The following is a 19954-nucleotide window of genomic DNA, read 5'->3' as shown; positions in this document are numbered from 1 at the left end:
GTTTCTTCACACTTACAGTTAGAGGCGTTAATTGAAGACATTTGTCACACAGATGTTTTTTTTAGTTTTAATTTAATAACATTAGAAACACAGTTTGAAAAGGTCAGAATATGTAATGCAAATTTCACCACAAATATTGCACAATGCCATCATTAGATTGTTGCTATAGTTTCTTGCATAGGTAAATAAAAAGAAAATATTTTAGATTTTCTACCAAAGTACACACAGCAATATGAAAACAATTCATGTTTCACTGTACAAAAATATTTTTTTTAAAAATATCAAGTTTTTTTTCACAAGAAATAGAAAAAATGTCATTCACAGTTTATGTTCTATATGCCCCAAATACATACATATGTATATATATATACTGTATTATCGAACACAAATATTCATGGCTAAGAGGTAGAGAGAACAAACACATTGCAAAAAGGGGAACAACTTTACCCATATCCAGCATTTCTACCATATCACAAACAATAAACATCCACACAGCTGCACACAGATTTTCATTCCAAAATCATGGTGCTTTGTTTTATCAAGATGTAGGCAGTGGCAGTGATCCAAGATATCATAATGCAAGAAAATATCTGCCCAACTACTGCAGGCAAGCAGAAAAACAGGAAAGAGTGAAACCAAATATAACTTCCCTACCATGCATCACCGCCCATGACAAACGTTAAAGCTCACCCCAGGAGGATGTCATTGATGTTTACATGCAGTCACGCTGTCACAAGCACAGGGCTGTCGTCATAAGTGGATGCATGCTGCTTAATGCACGTTGATTTGGTTGCTAGGTGTCGTTGTGTAAAAAGCAGGTAATTATAAGATTTATGGCTCATATCTATTATCTGTGTATCTAGACACATCCACTGTGTCTAGATATGGATATTGTTACAAAAAGTACACAAAAATCACACACATCCATGTGATATAAGGCTGGACATCAATCATGCCAGATGAAAAGAAGTCTGCACTCTGGTATTAACACTCCCAAAAATAGTTTTTAATTTACTAAAACTTACAACATCATTATTTATGGTGTACTATGTGCAGATGAGGAATTGTAAACACTTTTGTTTATTATGTGTGCACTTTCTTTTAGTAGCCCTTTTGCTGTCCCAAACAGTACAATATTTATTTTTGACTATGGGGTGGATATTCAATGTGATTTTGGAACACTAAAACAAGTGTGAAGATTTCAGTAGAGATCTTCTTTAGTCTCTTTGCCCCGCTCTTGTTGTTTAAAAATGTATCCCCAACTGTAGATCTGAGAACCGATGGGAAGACTTTCACTTGGAGCCAATCAAATCAAAACGTCATTCATGCAAGGACACAAGACTTGGTTGAAGTAGGAAGTGCTCCCTACTGTGAGTTAAAACTACATTTGGTCCTATATTTCACGTAGTTTTCTAAGAACTGACATTATGTGGATATCTGGAAAATAAGGATTTGGGAATGAAACTCTCTGCATGTGGCTTCACTGTACATAAACACATCTGTACAAGCACCATCAGCACACTGTAGACAAACACTCCCAAACACAGACACAAACACAAAAAAACACAGTACAGACACTTACATCTTATCACACTTGACAGTTACCACAACCAAACTGTACCTGACAAAATATTTATCACATTTATTTTTTAATAAATAATTAAATAGAGCCTTAGATAAATCAAATTGCTGTTCACCCGTTTGTGTCATTAACGACTGGCAACTGCTCTGCTTTTTGTATACGGTGCCATAGAAAATGAATTGGCAGTAGAACAGAAGCATTGTTTTACCGCATAATGAGAGAGTGGGAGATTTCACACAGCTTTAGATGCACTGGTATAGGCAGTGAAAACACAAGGGAGCACATGTGTCATGTACATACCCACAACACACACATCACATATCACACACACATCTTGAGGCTGTCAGACAAACTGCTCCTTGTTGACCCACATGAGCGTGCGTGTGTCGTTGGGTTTGCATTCGTACTCAATGCTGTTGAAGCTGTTTCCCCACTGGCAGTGGTCCCTCTTGTTGTAATTGTAGTACTTCACCTGCCACACCGTTTCAAACATCCCCGCCTCTGTGAACTGAAGCCGAAACATGACTTCAGTATGTTGGTGTGATGAACCCATACAGACAGACACACACTCTAAGACCACTAAGAAACTCATGATACAGACTGTAAGTCACTTGAAGGTGAGATGAAAGTGTGCACAACTGACAGATGGATACATACAAACATGCAAACACATGCATCACTTCATCCTAGATGCCCTGAGATGTGAATTAGACAGATGGGATACACACACACATTTGTATGCCAATGGTATGTTACTACTTGTTTGTGTATGTTTTAACATACAAATCTTCTAGATGTTTCATGGCCTTCCCTGAAGATGAGTGTTGGTGTTTTCATGGATTACAACAGCTGTTCCCTTCAAACATCTGTTTAGTGCTGCAGGCTGACAGCCTTCCCCTGCTGAACACTGGGAACCAGCTCTAAAACTGTGCACACCTCACACAGGAAGAACTATGGTGTGCATAGTCGCAGTGGCACACAATGACTATCTTTATATAACATCATAGAATTAATTCATTATAATGTTAATTATTAATTTCAGAGCAAAAAACACATTACATTCATTGATCACTATTATTACTAGCAACTCTAAAACATTAAGTTAATTACAGTTACTAAGGTATGTATGTAGCTATCAGGATATAATGTAAAACACTTAGTAAAGCTGAGAGAATCATGACCACAGCAACATAAACACATCTGGTTAGTCCACCACTTTAACTTATGAGAACATGATGAAACATAGTCTTGGGAACGGTGGAGACAGATGTGATCAAAATGATAAAATTAAAGATGCCAACAAATTATATTTTAACCCAAACCATCTATAGTTAATCTGCCTCTGACTTCCTCATGAAGGTGCATTTGAAAGTCATTTGAAATGACTTTTAGGGGCTATGGTAAATCATTTTCTTAGCCACTGAACTTTTCAGTACAAAATATAAAATTAGTATAAACAGGCTAATGTGTCACTAGTATCCTGTTCATGTGTTGCATGTAAACATGCTATGCTGGTTTTAGAAAGCAGGTGAAGGTCACGTCCTACTGAGAAACCTGAATGTTTTACATGGAATACTTGAAGGGATTCTCTTAACAGCATTAGATTCTAAATACTTCCCTGGTAAAGAGTGTAGTGATCAGAAATCTTATCAAACCTGTGACGATCATGTAAACCCTATTCTGAATATGATCAAAAACAAATATATTTTTTGGACAAAAACTTATCTCACAGATAATATTAGTAGAATTTTTTTATGCATACAATCCTTTTACTTGTTCAGTGCTGCTGTCGTCCAAAGAGAGTTTTTACAAGATGAAATGCCTCAGCACGAAAGCTGCGGGCTGCTTCCACACTAAACCTGGTGCAGTTCAACAGAAATAATAACCCTTTATCATGAAAATGAGTAGCTATGTATTCCAGTAGGCTACATTTCCATACCTGTATGCTGATTTGAACCGGTTGCCTCTCTCCACTCTTTGTGTGTGCCACCCCTTCAGTGTCATACTGGCCAGTATAGACCACAGACTGTGGGTCTTTAGACTGCTGCTCCAAGGGGAAGGTGACCCCACCCAAACTCATTGACCTGGAGCAGGGAACAAAACAGACAGACAGACAAATAGACAACAGCAGCTGTGATTCATGTGTCCCAAAAATTCATTTCAACACCTCCTATGCATCATTGCACGTGTGACCTATTTTTACACCAGGGCTGCTGTGCTCATCCAGGCATGTTTCACAGCCTGATAGCTGTTAGATATAACTACACTAATCCTTATTTGGAGTTAGAAGTACAACATCATGCATTACATAATACAGGAATTGTAGGCAAATCACAAGAGGGCGGTGACACAAAGCACACACACTGGAATGACGCTTCTAATCTGTGCTGGATTTGACATGCATCCAATTGGGGGTTTACGCTGCCTTTAAATGCTCCATGTAAAATCCTGTACGCGAGTTAAGCTTGGTCTTTCTGATTGGATGAGCGCTTTATTACAACACTTTAGACAAAAAAGACAAAAGTTCGTCTGCATTGATTGTTTGATACTAATATGACAAAAGGCAGTCTGGAAAACAGAAGAATGTCCACTTCTTTCTGCACTCCAATACAGCCCTAAAATCTCGCAGGTGCCTTCTCTTCAGTCAATCTGATAAGAGCAGTGTTTAGAGGAATCAGCCACATGTCTAAGGCTTTAATTATCCGTCAAGAAATGAGACTATTAGGCTGCTCTCTGTGGAAACCTGCAGGAATACTAGAAAGCAGGTGAAGCAGAGAACAGGCATGTTGTAGGAGCATATTTCATTTGATAACACAGCAGAATCTGTTTTGAAAGAGCCCCCTGTCACAGAGAAAATATTCATATTTTCCTTATTGAGTGTCAATCATTTTTTGGATGTAATATGATGATCTGCTCGTGAAATTTGCCTTAATATGTGTAGCTGTCTGGGCTATGACCAGGTCAGGATAATCCACATTCTACCTACGTGGCCTCGACTGCTCCCGGTTTAACGACCACCTCGATTTTGTATTTAGACCCGGTCAGCAGCTTGATGGTCCTGGTCTGTCCGAAACGGGCGCCATCGGACTTGAAGTAAACCGCGCTGTTGTTGGGAAGCATCTTCAATGAAATCCCAATTTTGACAATCTGCGGAACGTCGGCCATGTTTCCATAGGCTATAGTGTATCTCCAGAATAAGCGGTATTCCTGGGAGCAGGAGGTCGCCTGTGTGCTCAGGTGGTGAGCAGATCAGAGGGAGAAATGCCGTGCGCGGAAGCACTAAGAACACACTAAACGCCCTGCACAGGGAATTGCGCTGCTATGCGTAATCCCGTCCAACATGCACACGGCGTAATCCCAACCAATGTTCTCTCTCTCTGAAAATCTCTCAGTCACTCTTTCACCAACTCTCCCCTCCCACCCTTCTGTCTCTCTCCTCAGTCCATCCAAATGTTCCTCGCTGTCCTTGGTGCTGAAATTCTGCCAGTTAGAACCGCAGAGTAAAATCCCACAAACCAATAATCTGGAAAAAGGGTGAATTCAGTTTGTTGACGTTAATCAAAACAATACCTGAAATAAAGCCAGTAGCCTACTGACTGGTCCAACTTTGTAGAATTGTATTATAGTGCATTTCCCTACAAGTAAAATGTGGCCTGTTTCAGAAGTAAAAGCAGAACTATATGAAAGTACAAGACGAGCTAGAACCAGGATAATCAAAACATAGCCGCCTGCTGCCTGTGGACAGTTTTTTTAGGGCGCCCTAGTGTAATTACAATAGCTGATCACTAGAGGTCAGGCTTGGATCACATCACAGAAAAGCCAGCAGCATGAACGGGCATAGAAACAGTTTATTTGCTGTGGAAGACCTGCTGAAGCCTGTTAACACGATACCTGCTGCTGCTGTAGTAATATTACTGATAATTACAATAATAGTGGGTAGGGTCATGACAAAATATAAAATAGTTTTTTTTCCTTGCTGGACACTGACACTATCATTGCTCAAAAAGTTAAAATCTCTGCCATGGGTTTTTGCTTTTGTGCGTTCAGAAAAGAAAGAAAAACTTAAAAATAGAGTCATGTGATTTGAGTTTACTCTTCCTTTACCCATTTCTTTAAGACTGACCCCCCCAAAAAAGTGAATCTCTACGGGTCACGTGGTCGGTCAACAGGAAAAAGACAGTGACGCACCAACAAAGTGTTTGTTCGGTTCCAAGCAGACCGCTCTCAGATCACACAACTCGGATTGTTTGAGTGTAGGCAGACGGGATGGGTTGCTAAAGTGCTGGTTGACCCCCCGCAGTGTTTATGCTTACATTACACAACTTCGTGCCCAGAGATCTCCTCAAATCTTTTGCTGTTTAACGCACAAGACAACGCATGTTTTTCTGTCCGAGGGCGCTTCAGAGCGTGTGATGTTGTGTGGTGGGTGATTGCAGCATGTTCACTTGCTTTATCACATTTATTTTTTTCATATAAACAGAAAACGATCACCTCGGGTGTTTGGGGCATTGGACGATTTCCTCGTCTGCGTAAAACCTGCGTCATCGGCGCATCGGTGTCTTTTGACGTTTCTTCATTAGCCTATTCATTTTAATATTCATGCAATCATAGACAAAACCACAACTGCAGCTGTCCACGGTCAGAACAGCTACAATCCAGTGGTGCTGGAGGTGCTGCGCTCTTTTTTTGCCCGATGCGTAAAAGAAAACTCGAGGTGGACACGCCGGCAAGCTCCACACGGTTTGACAGAAAGAAAACAAGACGGCGAGTGAGAGTGAGTTGGGGAAGAAAGAGCGTGTGGGTGGGTAGGAGAGCCCTCCCCCCTCCTTCATAACCCAACTCTTCTCCAGCTTCGCGCAGATGGCAAAAGTGTGACTGTGAGTCTGCTTAAACATAATGACAAGATCAGAGTTGATGAGTAATCTTTAACTCTTCACCCACTTTTTCCGTTTATTAGTCTACAGTGAAAGATAAAGTAGTTTTAAACACCCTCTGTCTTTAGAGCACTTGGCTACATGTGAATGTCAGCCGGTCTCCCAGCGCACTGCACACTTGCGCTGGTGATGCCATGCCTCGAAGTCATACCGGCGACGAGAGCGGCGGCACCGGGCTCTGGTTGAAGACCTCTACGGGACGCCGGGCGCAGGACTACCCACTGAAAGATGTGGAGTCTGGAGGACGGAGGACGATGAATAACGCGGTACGGGTCGGGGACGGTCTCCTGTCTCCTGTCGCTGCAGGTGCGGCGGGAGCGGAGAGGAAGCAGGGCGCCCGGCTCAGCCTGTTGGGGAAGCCGCTGACCTACAGCGGGCAGAGCGGCCGCAGGAACGCGCGTTACCGGCGGTTCCAGAATTACCTCTACAACGTGTTGGAAAGACCGAGAGAATGGGCTTTCGTCTACCACGCGTTTGTGTGAGTACTTCCACTTCTGCTGCAGAGATGTAGACACTAAAAGTCACTTAGAAACATGTGCACTCCTTAGCATTGAAATAATTTCCTAGTCAAATTTTTAATTTAAGTTTAAAGAGGAACATCTGAACTATTTTGGTCTGTTCACCTGATGATAATGACCACAGGGATCACTTATGCTGTCAAACTGATGAGGATGTGGTTGCATATTCTCACAGACATCAACACAAACACGCAGATACACACAGACACACTGTGAATTGGTTTCTATTTCCCCCTTTATTTATTACCCTAGAAGGGTCTCAGTACAAGATTTCCTTTGAGGATGATCACCTGTTGCTTTAGCCACTGCTGTGACCAGAAAAAAACAGCCTGAAGCAGCAGTGTGATAGTATGTGTGTGCCAGTGCAGAATCTACATGTAGCGTATTTAACAAAATGTTATTGTTATTGCATTATATTGCTCAGTGGAAAAGAAGGTCAGCATTGTACTGCTGCTGCTGCTCCCTCGCGTGATGTTGAGTCTTTCATCAGCTGGTTCGCACAGAGAGTGGCTATGGGAAAAGTCCAGGAGGGATCATTTTAAAGCTGACATGTTTCAGTTTTTAAATTCAAACCAGCCTTCCACTGACCACTGCTTGCTTTCCTGCTGTGAAATAGCGCTTGCATGACTGCAGTTTAGCTCTCTTTCTCTTTGTGTAATTTCTATCAACCATTTTGCAGATTGTTGCTGATGTTCAGAAAAGGGTTTGTTATTTGTTTTCATGCTGCACATAGTGGGATTCATCTATAAAAGGGGTGGTCACTGGTAAATAGAAAGTTTTGCATGATTTGTTGTGCATGGAAGGTGCCACCTCAAAGTCAGACAGTATAGGTGCTTGTAAGCTGATGTGCTTTTGCAGATGTGTAAGCTAATCTTTTTAGCAGTCAATTTGTTACATCTGTGCTGACACTCGATTGAATTTGTAAGGTGAGTAAGGATATTTTAGAGAACATAGCTGACGGATTTACTTTGTGTTTTTTTTTCAATTGCAGTGGCAGTAGGTGTTGCATGGGCACAGCAATTGGTTGTGTTCTTGTGCATAGATATAAAATATATAATATCTGTTACATTGTGGTATCACTGTCACACACTGTGTTTGGACTGAGACCTCACATCCATTCCCATCCTGAATGGAGTCCTGTTGGAAGAGGAGTGCTGTGAAAAGGAAGTGGAGCTGTCAGAGGAGGGGCCAGGGAGCTGGATGTTGACGTTTTATTTGCTCAGTCGGGACAGCTGAGGTCACAGAGGTTAAGTCATTACATCTGCTCATGACTGCAGCCTCCCACACTTAGTTTGGATCAGCTGCATGTACGAATTGATAGAAGAAAGTTTCAATTTGTTTAAGTGAGATAACAAGAGATTAGGGTAAATAATCTCAAATTGCTCAAATTGACAGAAAGCACGAATGTATTTTATGACCTTTAATGGAGAAACAAACATTTACCTGAGGAATGACTGTTAAAAAAAGAGATGTAAACACCTTTTAAATTATTGAGGATGTTTAAAAGAGAATTTCTGAAACCTTGATTAGAGGGTTTAGGGCTCTTTGTTTTGTTTCAGTCTTGTTGATCTAAATGTAGGCCTGTGATTTGTAGGTAATTGAGGTGCTTTTATGTGTACAAATTGTGTTGCAGTTATGTCTGCATACTTTGCTGTGATTTACAGATTTGTCTTCCACACGGATGTTTTGGTCACTTTTATGTGTTTTCATGTGTGTCTATGTCTATGTTTATGCCTTGTGTGTCAAAGGTTGTGTTCGCATCAAAGCATGTATGAGGCCAGATTCATTTGTGAGCAAGCAAAGATGAATTAAGAGGATGTCTTCAGAGCAGCATTAAACACACTCTCTGTGTGAAAGTGGCTGATGTCATAGTGACAACAAGACGAGCACACGCTTCTAGACTCGCTTGTCCCGGCAACTCTCCCTTGCCCCTCCTGCCAGCCGAGTCCTAGGTCAGTCAAGGCTCTCTTTCACCTTCGCCCAGTGTTCCCCATCTGGCTTCTTGAAATCTGGATAAACACTGATAAAACAAAGAAAAAATGGCTTATAGTTACATACCTAACTATGTACTTGTTTCAATGACCTTACAAATTCGATCACTACTGTGGATTTCCTGGGCAGGATGGTCTGGATTTTAATTGCCTCATTAACTTGCTAGTGTTTGCTTTGCTCTTAGAAACCTTCCGAACCTTCTGGTGCCTCCTTCCTCAGCGAAAATCATTGATCTTAAATGATTCCACTAAATTAATTTAATAAATGTCCTGCAAGCTTGTGTAAAACTTTGAAGTTTAGATTTAATTGCATAGTCAGGTTGGTTGTTGATTGTGGATAGTTTTGATCTATCCAGATTGCAAATGAAAGCTGTAGTGTGTTTGCAAATACAGGATCCTGTAGCCTACTGTATAATGTAGCACTGTGGCTCTTTGTTAAATCAGCTGCTCCTGTAAAGGTACTGCTCTTTAAAGTTTATTAATTTACAGTTATTTTAGTGTCACGGATGACATTTACCGGTAAGCAAATAGATTTCTTCAATAATCACACAAACTTCAGCAAACACACACACTGCTGATGTCTGCACACACCAACTCACTCATACAAATGAAAATGAGTATCATTTTTCAGATGTGCTTATCAGAAACACACAATCACATGGCTTCACATATGTTTTCCTCACACACTCATTCACACGTGGTAAGCGATGACAAACAAACAACGCAAAGCACATGATTTATAAAAGAAAAGTTTGCTTTGATCGTTTAATTAGTATGCAGTTATGTTGAAACAGATGCATGTGGATCCACATTGCAGCAAACTGTTGGACCTTGCGTGTAGGTATTTTAGATCTATACCACACTTCTTAGGAATCCCTGATGTGTTGCTGATATCTGCATCATAAATTAAGACACTGATAAGCATCTGGGTTTGCTTCTTGCCAAATAATGCTCACATACTGAAACAGTGCTGGCATTAAGATTCAATCTCTTAATGAGATGGCGTGTGTTGGGCTAATCACATTTGCTGAAATGGGTTCCAGCCACAGTCCACATTATGTGCTATACACAGAAGATGATTCCTTTCTGTGGATGGGTGTGTGTTCTGTGTGTCTATGAGTGTAACGTTTCACCAAAATTGTGTGTGCGTGTTTAGATGATCGATAGCATCTTTATCTATACTATATATGACTGTGTGTCATGAAAGTGTCATCAGACACGCAGAGCAAATTTGTGTGTTTTTGTGTGTCCAGGTGTTTGCTTTTCTGTTTAAGACTGAGTTACAGAAAAGCTCCAGTGAGCGTGTGTGTGTGTGTGTGTGTGTCTGCGGGAGATTGATTGAGTCACACATGGCTTCTGCACAACATCCACCATTGATGCCAGGGCCATTCTAATCCATTGACAGGTAGCACATAAGTCCAGCCTGATGTTTACCCAACACATCCTCTTAATTAAGCACAACTTTCCCATCTGCTATTGATCATATTTTCAAATCCTTCCTTTAACAACACATATATGCAAACAGCAGGTACACAGCGATCGTGTAACAGTTGATACGATGTCTAAATGGTTGGTCTATATCTCCAAACACATCCTCTAACAACAGAACAGGAACATCTAGTTGCAATTCTTTTAAATAATACACCTTTTGGTGTGTAGTGGTTTGTTTTTGCATACTTTCTGAGGCTGACACTGTCCCTATTTTGTCACCCATCCAACTGCTGTCATGCACCAGTGTTACACAGTCATATATTTGTGTTTGATTAGCAGCCCAGAACCACTTAGACAAAGTAACATTAGTGCGGTGATTAATAAGTTGAGATGGTAATCACATTGATCAATACATTGTTAAAAGAAGTATACTTATATTATAATACAATGTGTGCATCCACTCTGGTGCTTACTCTCTCCACAAATGTCTCAGTTCTGAATTAAATCAGAACAGAGCCGGCTGTTGTATTCTTTGGGTATTCCATCACTCACTGAACTGCAGGTGCATTGATCCACATCAAAGATGTTGCAAAAAGAGGCTGCACTTTGTTTCCTGAGAACACGGTGACATTTGAGACACCTGGGCATATAAAAGAGTCTCTGTGTTTAGGTTCAGGCCTACTTCCAGGTAAGGAGGAGGCTGTTGGCTAGCTCTCAGTGGAAAATGCTGGAAAATGCTAAAGACCCATTAGATAGGATGAATAGAAGGAGGGATGCGAGTGTGTGTATGTGTGTATAAATACTGTCATGATGGGTTCCGGAGTTGGTACCCTATTAAAGTTAGTGTGTGTTTTATGTCTTCACTGGACAGTGTAACACAGCACAGACAGGCTGTGGATTTGTGTGTCCTGGTCATCAATTGGCAAACTGTCAAGGGCACAGTGGAAGGAAAAAATGAAGAGGAACCAAGAGAAGATGAAAACAAGTAAAAGGACAGGGACAGCAGAATGGGAGTGGTGATGATGAGAAAAATGCAGGAAAATGCTGTTCAGGAGTAGGAATTAACATCTGGTTGTACATCCTGAATAAAGATGACAGGTCTGTAGAAAAAAACAGAACGACGTGGTTGTGATCATGCTTTCACTGCAATGTTGGCATGTCTTTCCCAAAAACTGAAACCAAAACACATATTTAGGAGTTCATTATAGCATACTGGCTTCATCAAATCTACATCATCCATTGTGTTGTACCAAGTCCTGTCAGATAAGTCAGAGGATACCTTCAAACTTCACAGCATTATCCTTTTAGCTGTTTCAACAAGTCTTAGCTAAGCTAATATTTCTCTTTAACCCATGCAACAGTGAATGTCCTCTCTGGGTTACAAGCCCCTATTTTCTGGGAATTCCTGTTTACTGTAAAACAACACCTTATTTCCCTTTATTTGCCTCCCTTATTAGCATCACTAACAAGAATTATATATATATATATATATATATATATATTAACGAATTTCCCCTCGGGGCTAATTAATAAATAAGTTGTCTGAACATGTTTATGGGCATTCTGAAAGGGTAATGTCCATTGTTAAGTTGTCTGCTTTAATGTTTAACGATAAGGAAGCAGGAGTCACCTTCCTGTGTTCTACAAACTACTACTCATTAACTGCATAAAACTCTCAGCCAGGTGTAACAAATGGTTTTGTCAGTGTATGTACACCTGTTTCAGCTATCCCTGCTATGGTGTTTGAAACAGCTCTGACACCATCTACAATATTTTATCTTCAGATTTTCAGCATATGTTCCACAAACTGTGTGTTTCCTTGCATACGTATGGAAACCACATTGCAGTCTTCAGACACAATAATGTCCCAACAGCATAAACAAAGGTTAGCTCTGATTTTTCAGTTGCTCCCAAAGGTGCTGTTCTTCAATCCTGATCCTGATATCTGAACATATCTGCAGTGAGCTACAAGAACATTGTGGTGAGAGGGAGTATACTCCATCATTCAGTGTGATGATTAATGCACGACGCATCACTTCTAAAGCACAGTGGATCATCAGAAAATCCCTTTGTTACTCCTTAAGTTAACTAAACACACTGCCTGCAGTTAACCCTCACCATCTCAGTTCTCTTCAGTGCATCAGGGATACTCCTGCAATAATCTACTATGAGCATTTGTTTTCATCACAGCTGCCACATATTCCCTTTAGTCTTCCAGTGATAAGTACACTTGCAAATGTGTAAAGGAGTGAGCTAATGAGCCTGCGTCAGAGCACATTTGCCGAACCATCAGACTTTGATGTTGGTGTTAACAGGGAGCATGTCCCTACATCAGTCAGAGCGCGCTGATGAAAAGGTGCGAGATCGGATGGGACTGAACTGACAAATGTACTGTGACAATCGAGCAGGTCACGCAGGATGTGTGTAGGTTGTGTGTGTTCAATAAGATGAGAGAGAATACATACTGTGTGCATGTGTGTGTGTCTGAGAAAGAAAGAAGGAATGCAGGTGTTTGGGTAAAGGCGGGTAAATAAGTGTGTGTGTTTGTGGTTTAAATAGTTAATCATTGTATTTTCAGGTACACAACCTCTGTTGCAGAGGTTGTCCTGCCGGTGTGTGACTGTACAAGTATGTATGCAGGGTTACACGGTGTATCTATTGCTCTTTTTCTCTGGGGTATGTGTGTGTGTCTGCTTGTTAGTCATCCGGCAGCCCTCTCATACATCAGTGAAGGTGCCACTTTGCTGAGCAGACTGCTGTGCTGATAGATGGAGACAGGCTGAGCTCTTTGGCTTCCCTGCCCACACATAGTGCACTGTGCCCGGTGCGCATCACACCGGTCTGTGTGTCCTGTGTTACCCTGTCAGCTCTCTTCATATGCCTCAGAGGCACTCCCACATATCCACAGAGAAATACAACTTCACACTTATTTTACTCATGTATTCTTTATTGTTTGGCCTCATCTCATGCAAAGCAACACCTGGAGTAATTCTGTTTGGTTTGAAGTGCAGGCTTTTATTTTGAAAGATGCAGATTAGCATTCTGTGTTGGCATAAGTAAACTGTTGTCCTTCATAGGGAAATTATCTATAGAGACCAAAATTCTTTTTTTTTTGTTATTGGTGGTCTATAGACTCATTTTTAGACCCAGCCTCAAGTGGCCATTTGAGGAACTGCAGTTTTTTTTTCATCATCATCGTTCAGGTCTGCAGCATGCCACATTCACATATCCTCCACCAGAAAGAGACCTGTTAATATGTCGACTGTTGTTACAAGAACTTTTTGTAATTGCTTTCGGGCTTTAGCTTCATACTGCTTTATTGATCTTCTGCACAGGAAAGCTTCCTCTAAGCAACTATAGAGGAGTAAAAGAACAATATCTCCTCCATCATAATGTTCTCTCACCTAACACAGTGCTCCATCCATTCCTCCAAGTCACTCTTTATGAGCTGTGTGTATAAAGTGTGAATATTTCAATAGTTTTTTTTGTGTGTTTGTCTGACAGCTCTGTCTGCTCCCTGCAGTCTTTATCAGCACATACACACATACTGTACATCATAGCAAAACAAGCCAGCTCCACCCGACACATAATTTTGAATAATTTATCTTGGGTAGTCATACACATTTTTTTCCCTGGTGACACACTGATTCAGGCAGCACCAGCTCACCCACGCTTGCAAGTTTCTTAGAGTAAGAGAAGGAATTCTGTTCGAACAGGTTGCTTCATTTGACATGTTTTCTTTGCAGAATGTCATTTGCCATGCAAGTCAAACAGATCAGAATAGAGGAAAGAGAAAGAGGTGAAGAATGCAAATATCACACAAAGTATTAGTAAAAAAAACAGATTAAAGTGATTGACGAATGAATGAATCTAGGAACCTCGTTTCAAACTTTAAACTACGTGACAAGAATGTGGCGTCATAGGTTGCCCCTTTTTTCTGTTCTTCAATTATAAACCATAATGGAGGGCTGCACATTGTAATTCTTATAGTTTAGTGTTAACTCAAAAATACATACTTCAGTTTTTTCCTAAATGAAGACACAAAGACACACTAACACCTTGAATAGTCAGTTTTACAACATGTCTGTTTCACCATGCTGTCAAGGAGTCTAGTATGAGCATCATTGAGCAAAGCTGCATCTGCCTTTGCTCGCAGTATGTCCAGTTCCTGTCATATTCTCCATATATTTCCCATAATCCTTATTATTTCCCATATTTTTTATATATCGTCACAGTGGGATTTCATGTCTGCATCGATGTTTTAGTCACATTGTGTAACAGCATATGTGACAGCTTTGACAGAATGACAGTTCACAGCTGGGTATAACAATCAACCTTAATATTTATGTCGTTCGATCTAAGGAATCAAAGAAGGGCAGCCGTCCTTGACAATGCCTCAGGCTGTGTAATATACATTGTAGAGCGTTTCTAGCCTGTTTGGAGTGGATTTTAATTAACCTCTTCAGCATTAATATCCCACCTGCCGGAGGCCGCACAGAACAAGAGGAGACAAGAAAAACGACATGAGAAAAATATAAAGTCTGCATCTTTTATACATCTATCTGACTTTCCTCGAGGACACAGAGCTAATGTGGGTAGGCGTGCGACTTGGCTTTGCCTATACTGTGAACTCATTACAATTCCTCTGATAGAGATAGAAACAGCCAGAGCTTCCCCCAGATGACAGAAGTCAGACTCGTACAATCTGTCAGCTCTCATCAGCTGTCGTATCGTCCGTCTGAACTACATCTTTATTTTGTTGTTATGGTGTACGTTGACACAGAGGAGCTGTTTTAAAGCAGCAAGTAGACAAAACACAGTCGGTGCTGTGGCGCCATTTTGAATTCAAATGGTTCCCTCTTTTCCACTCTGAATGTGTTGTTGAATCTGTTGTGAATCAATGCTGCTTTATTGCCCTTTAAAGATGGCTCTTTTGTTGTGGAGGCGTCAGTCCATGTTTGTTCTTTGATGTGCTCCGAGTGAAGAATCTTGGGCATATGTGCAACTGAGTCAAGCTGCATTTTTTCATTTTTTATTAAAAACTATCTGGAGCAAGATCATATCCGCCTTGAATAGTGTTCCCCTTGAGGAGCGTGAGCGGTGTCCATCATCTGCTGCTCTTTGTTTGCAAAGATTGGGAGTCTTTAATGTCGTCTGCTCTGGGTTTCAGGGGTCTCTCATTTGTTTGTGAGACTATTGTTCATGATTAAACTCGAGGGAGAATGTCACCACACATCTTTATTCCACAGCAATTCAGTAATCTAAAAAAAGTTTTAAAATAACTACAATAATCATAATTTAATAACAGATTAAGTGCCGAGTAGCAATCAATAGGCTATTTTTCTTGCCAGTCACAAACAGGAAGTAAATGACTTACTCAGGAAATTATAAGGATTCAGAGAGCCGGCTGCTACAGTGTGTTTTTAGCTTTCTTTTAGCCGTGGCTCAATAAAGATTGGGAAACACTGCACTATACCATGATCGAAAAGCAAAAGGTTCCTTTCCTTTTCTTTCTGTATTCAGCTCCTTTGTGTTTGATATAGATCACTCTTCACTTCACACGTACACTTTTTTTTGCCTTGTAAATTACTTCACCAGCCACTGCACCAAAAAATCAATTTCCCTTGGCCAACTAATGAAAAGGATTATTAAGTGTGGAATGCAGATTATGTGCAAAGTTGATATTTGGCTCTCAATTTGTCAACCCCCCTCACCATATGGATACATAAGGGTCAGCTCAGCAGGGCCTGGGGTGTGACTTTTTTTGATTTCCTACAGTTTCCTCTCCTTCAACACCATTGTGATGTCACATTGTGGTCTGTCCAACATTCTGAAGACTTTCCATTTGATGAAGTTGGACAGTGCGAGTCACAGGTTCTGTGTGGAAAAAAACGGCAGCTACAATTTCAGCCATTTCAGAACAAGTTTTGTATGACAAGTGCAATGAAAGTACAGTGAGCGAGACGGAGCACTGTAAAAACAGTGTGGTGAATAGAATGTGTTGTCAGGCACAAAACACCTGCACTTTCTGACAGCTTTAGCTTCAGTAAATGAGTGACTGTAATTAGCTGAAAAGAGTCCATTCCTGAGCATAAACAGTTCAGGTATGCCCCTATAGCTCCTCCTTCTACATAAAGAGGGGTGATCATGGCTGAAATCTGACAGTTTCACTCTACTCTGACAGTTTCCTGGATATATTGTGACACCATATAATAAAAATCACATCATCAAATTTTAATATGGGTTTAACAGATCTTCATATATCCCGAGGCTCTATGTGCACCATACCAATATCATCTATACCTATACATATCAATATATAGGTATTATGGTAAGGATAGAGATAGAGGATATTTAGTAGGGCCTTTTGGTTGATAGGATCAATAAGGAGCGAATCACTCACGCCTCTGTGATTGTTGTTGCACTTCCTGCTGGGTACCAGTAGAGGTTGATTGAGGTCACAGTCTTGCCTGTTCAACTAGAGGTGCCAATTATCACAGTTATTATTCCTCCTTTTCTTTCTTTCTTTGCTCACACTGTTTTCTGTTATGTGGCACTTTTTCCTTTTCTGTATTCTCTATCTGCAGACTGTTGACAGTCATGAAGCTGAACTAGGCGGCTGAAATATGATGGTGAACTGTTACTCGGTGCTTCTGTAAACCACAGAACTGATTAGATGTTACTTGTGTTTAGGATTTTTCCTGAGCAAATATATTATATATAAACAATTTCTAAAAATGGTCCAGCTCCCCATGCATGCTTTGGAATTTGTGTATATATACGCTAAAGTGTGTATGGTGATGATAACATTAATCTTTATTTATCTACTTTGGGAGTAAAAGAAAACACTGCTGCAAGCTGGACGTTAAAAAGATAGCAGGTGTTCTAATAACCATTTTCCAGCTGGGTAAAATAAAAGAAATTATAAAATGCTCTTCTAATAAAAGTGCATTTTAAAATTGTACTGACTCAGACAGGTCGTCCCAGCACCTTGGGCCCCTGACTGCAAACACTCTGCGTGTTTGTGTGTCTGCTTTAGTTTCCAGCAGGGCCTCTGGGGCAGCTAGAAGACCCACCGGTGGATCCCTGCTGAGCTCTACCACATGACTCCACAAAAAGTACAGCTTGCTCTTGGGCAACCAAGGGACAAGAATCAAGCAACTCTTGTTACATAGCTTAAGAAGTTCTCAGCAATTGTGTGTCTTATTTAGGTCTGCATTAATGTGTGTGTGTGTGCTGCATGTGTGGTGTGAAAGGGGGATGAGCCAACAGAATGTCCCTGTGAATGCACGTGTGTATGCGTGAAACCATCTCCGCTGTGTCGAGTGTGTTTGTACATGCCTTTCTATGTTTGTGCAGATGAAGTGGAGTTTGAAACCACTGCAGTGAGGGCATGTTCAGCAGCTCTCCAACTTCAAAGGTCAGAGCGTGAAGATGTGGATTTAGGTCTAGTTTATAATAAGGCTCAGTTTACAGTTGAGCATTGAGTTGTCATTCTTAAGGCTTTTGTGCAATTGTGTCTCACAATATATAGACACAATATGATAATAGAAGGACATACTCTGCGTGTGTGTGTGTGTACTTGTGTACAGGCATTGGGACCAGTCCATTGACGGGAGTCAGTCTAATGTAGAGTGAGTGAGTGTTTTCTAAAGTAAGCCCTCTCCCAGGCCCGCAGCCAACAGAGCAACCATCCTGACACAACAAGACAGCTGGCTGTTTGGATAACATCACACCTTCTTACTGTGTGTGTGTGTGTGTGTGTGTGTGTGTGTGTAAGAGAGAAAGGGGGAAAGCAGGAGAGAGAAACAAATTCAGACAGAGCCTTTTAACATTTGTTTAAACCAAAGTAGAGCCAGCTGACTGTTTAGCACTGTTGTATGTAGATGTGAGTGTGTGTGACTGTGTGAAAGAAAGATGCAGACAAGTGTTAAGTTGCAGAGTTATGAGTTTTGTTTTGTTTGGGGGGGTTTTGTATAGTAATTGATTGGATTGGATGGGCTGTCCCATTCTCTCTTACACACACCCTCACTGTGTGTGTACTTTTTTAAATCATGTCATTTAAATCTGTTCACAAAGCTCATCTGTGGGGACATTTGGCTGCAATTGCTGCTTTCCACAACCTAAAGTATTTAATTTGGTGGTTAAGAGTTGAAAGTATCAGCAGGTTCTCATGATATCATACCATGTTTGTGGTCAACTTTTTTATTTAGTGTATTCATGTACACTGCACTTGCATCCCTCTTTCACTGTCACTGTCATTTGTGCTCCGTACATGAGCTGAAGGTTTCAGTCATTCTTTGTTTGTTTGTTCTGTTTTAGCTTGGCTAATACAATCTTTTATTGTAAAGCATGCACAAGAAGTGCTATGCATACATATAGTAACTCTGGGCAATTTTATTCATGTTTTAATCATAATAGGGTAATACTGACAAAGGAGAACCTACTGTCAAACTGAAGTATGAAGAGAAAAGAAGTTTTAAACAATACAAGCAATGAAGAAAAAAACGTGACTGTGGCACACGTCCTGTTGAAGAGAGAGAGAGAGGAAGTGAGAGGGAACTGGTGTGTGAGAGCAGAGATGAGTGAATATTTGTGAGTGTGTGTTGTACACTTGCTAAATGTCAACTCCATTCAATTCTGCTCCGTCTGTCTCTCTCTCCACCTCCTCCTCCCTCACATCACCCCTGCATTGCTTAAATGAATGTACATCTCTGCTTCCTACATGAAATGTAGACCTTTAAGTGCTCAGCCTGACAAATATAATCATTAGGATGTCTGAATTATCTGACATTTGTCTGCGCAGGTGTTTTCTACTACTTACCATAAGTGCTAGTGGTGTATGTCAGCTGCTGAGTCTAATTGATTTTCTGAAGAATTGCTAGAGCACAGAATATATATATATATAGATATATCCATATAGATGGACGACCCTTAGGATGATCAAGCTAACAAGTTACATCTCTGGAAAACATTTATTTGAGAACTAATTTTTTGCTTATTATATGGGTCCGTGTCTATTTTTGACCCATCCTGAGGAAGGTTCTCAGGCTACATCCACATGGAGATGAAATCGTTTTTGATTCAAAAACATTTCAATAAAAGCCTGGTAGTGTGAGAAAAAAACATGAGGCATGTGCACAAACTTGTGCCAACACAGTTGTAGTTGTTGTTGTTGTTGTTGTTGTGTTGTTGAGTGAGCACATGTGGGTTAAGGGAGAGGTGGGCTGTTGAGGAAGAAAACACGCGAACAGGAAAACAGCGTTTTAAAGATTCACTCTAAATTAGCATATTCATTCTCCAAAATGCTGGATCCATGTGGATGAACCACCAATACGATAGAAAACTTTTGTGGCTAAGCTCGTCTCAGTGCGGGCAAGGCCACAGTCAACCAGACCATTTTTTCATAGTCCTGCCTCAAACTTTTTCAATGACCTACACTACTGCCAGCAACTAAACCTGTCATGTCATCTATCTTCACATACAGTCTATGGTGTA

At 40.7% G+C, this 19954-nt stretch overlaps 2 protein-coding genes across 3 annotated transcripts in view; one reads left to right on the top strand and one right to left on the bottom strand.

Moving 5' to 3' along the window:
* Positions 1 to 1925: 1925 nt before the first annotated feature.
* Positions 1926 to 4747, bottom strand: cnrip1b (cannabinoid receptor interacting protein 1b). Its single transcript, XM_028423776.1, has 3 exons — positions 4569 to 4747; positions 3522 to 3666; positions 1926 to 2090 (listed from the first exon to the last, which is right to left on the bottom strand). The coding sequence occupies exons 1-3, from the start codon at positions 4745 to 4747 to the stop codon at positions 1926 to 1928; spliced, it is 489 nt and encodes a 162-aa protein (XP_028279577.1).
* A 1573-nt stretch (positions 4748 to 6320) lies between these two features.
* kcnq5a (potassium voltage-gated channel, KQT-like subfamily, member 5a) overlaps positions 6321 to 19954 on the top strand; it is a 68694-nt gene continuing 55060 nt past the window's right edge. The window contains exons 1-2 of one of the 2 annotated variants that reach the window (XM_028423575.1): positions 6321 to 6459; positions 6585 to 6994. In XM_028423575.1, the coding sequence (XP_028279376.1) occupies positions 6651 to 6994 (344 nt within the window). In that variant the 5' untranslated portion in view covers positions 6321 to 6459; positions 6585 to 6650. Of the gene's footprint in view, positions 6995 to 19954 lie in introns of both variants that reach the window. The other variant, XM_028423574.1, reaches the window with a different exon arrangement.

Source organism: Parambassis ranga, chromosome 15 (assembly GCF_900634625.1).
Source record: "Parambassis ranga chromosome 15, fParRan2.1, whole genome shotgun sequence".
In the NCBI taxonomy this organism is placed as follows: Eukaryota; Metazoa; Chordata; class Actinopteri; family Ambassidae; genus Parambassis; species Parambassis ranga.
The sequence above is the reverse complement of the archived record's forward strand: the minus strand, read 5'-3'. Positions and strand labels throughout refer to the sequence as shown.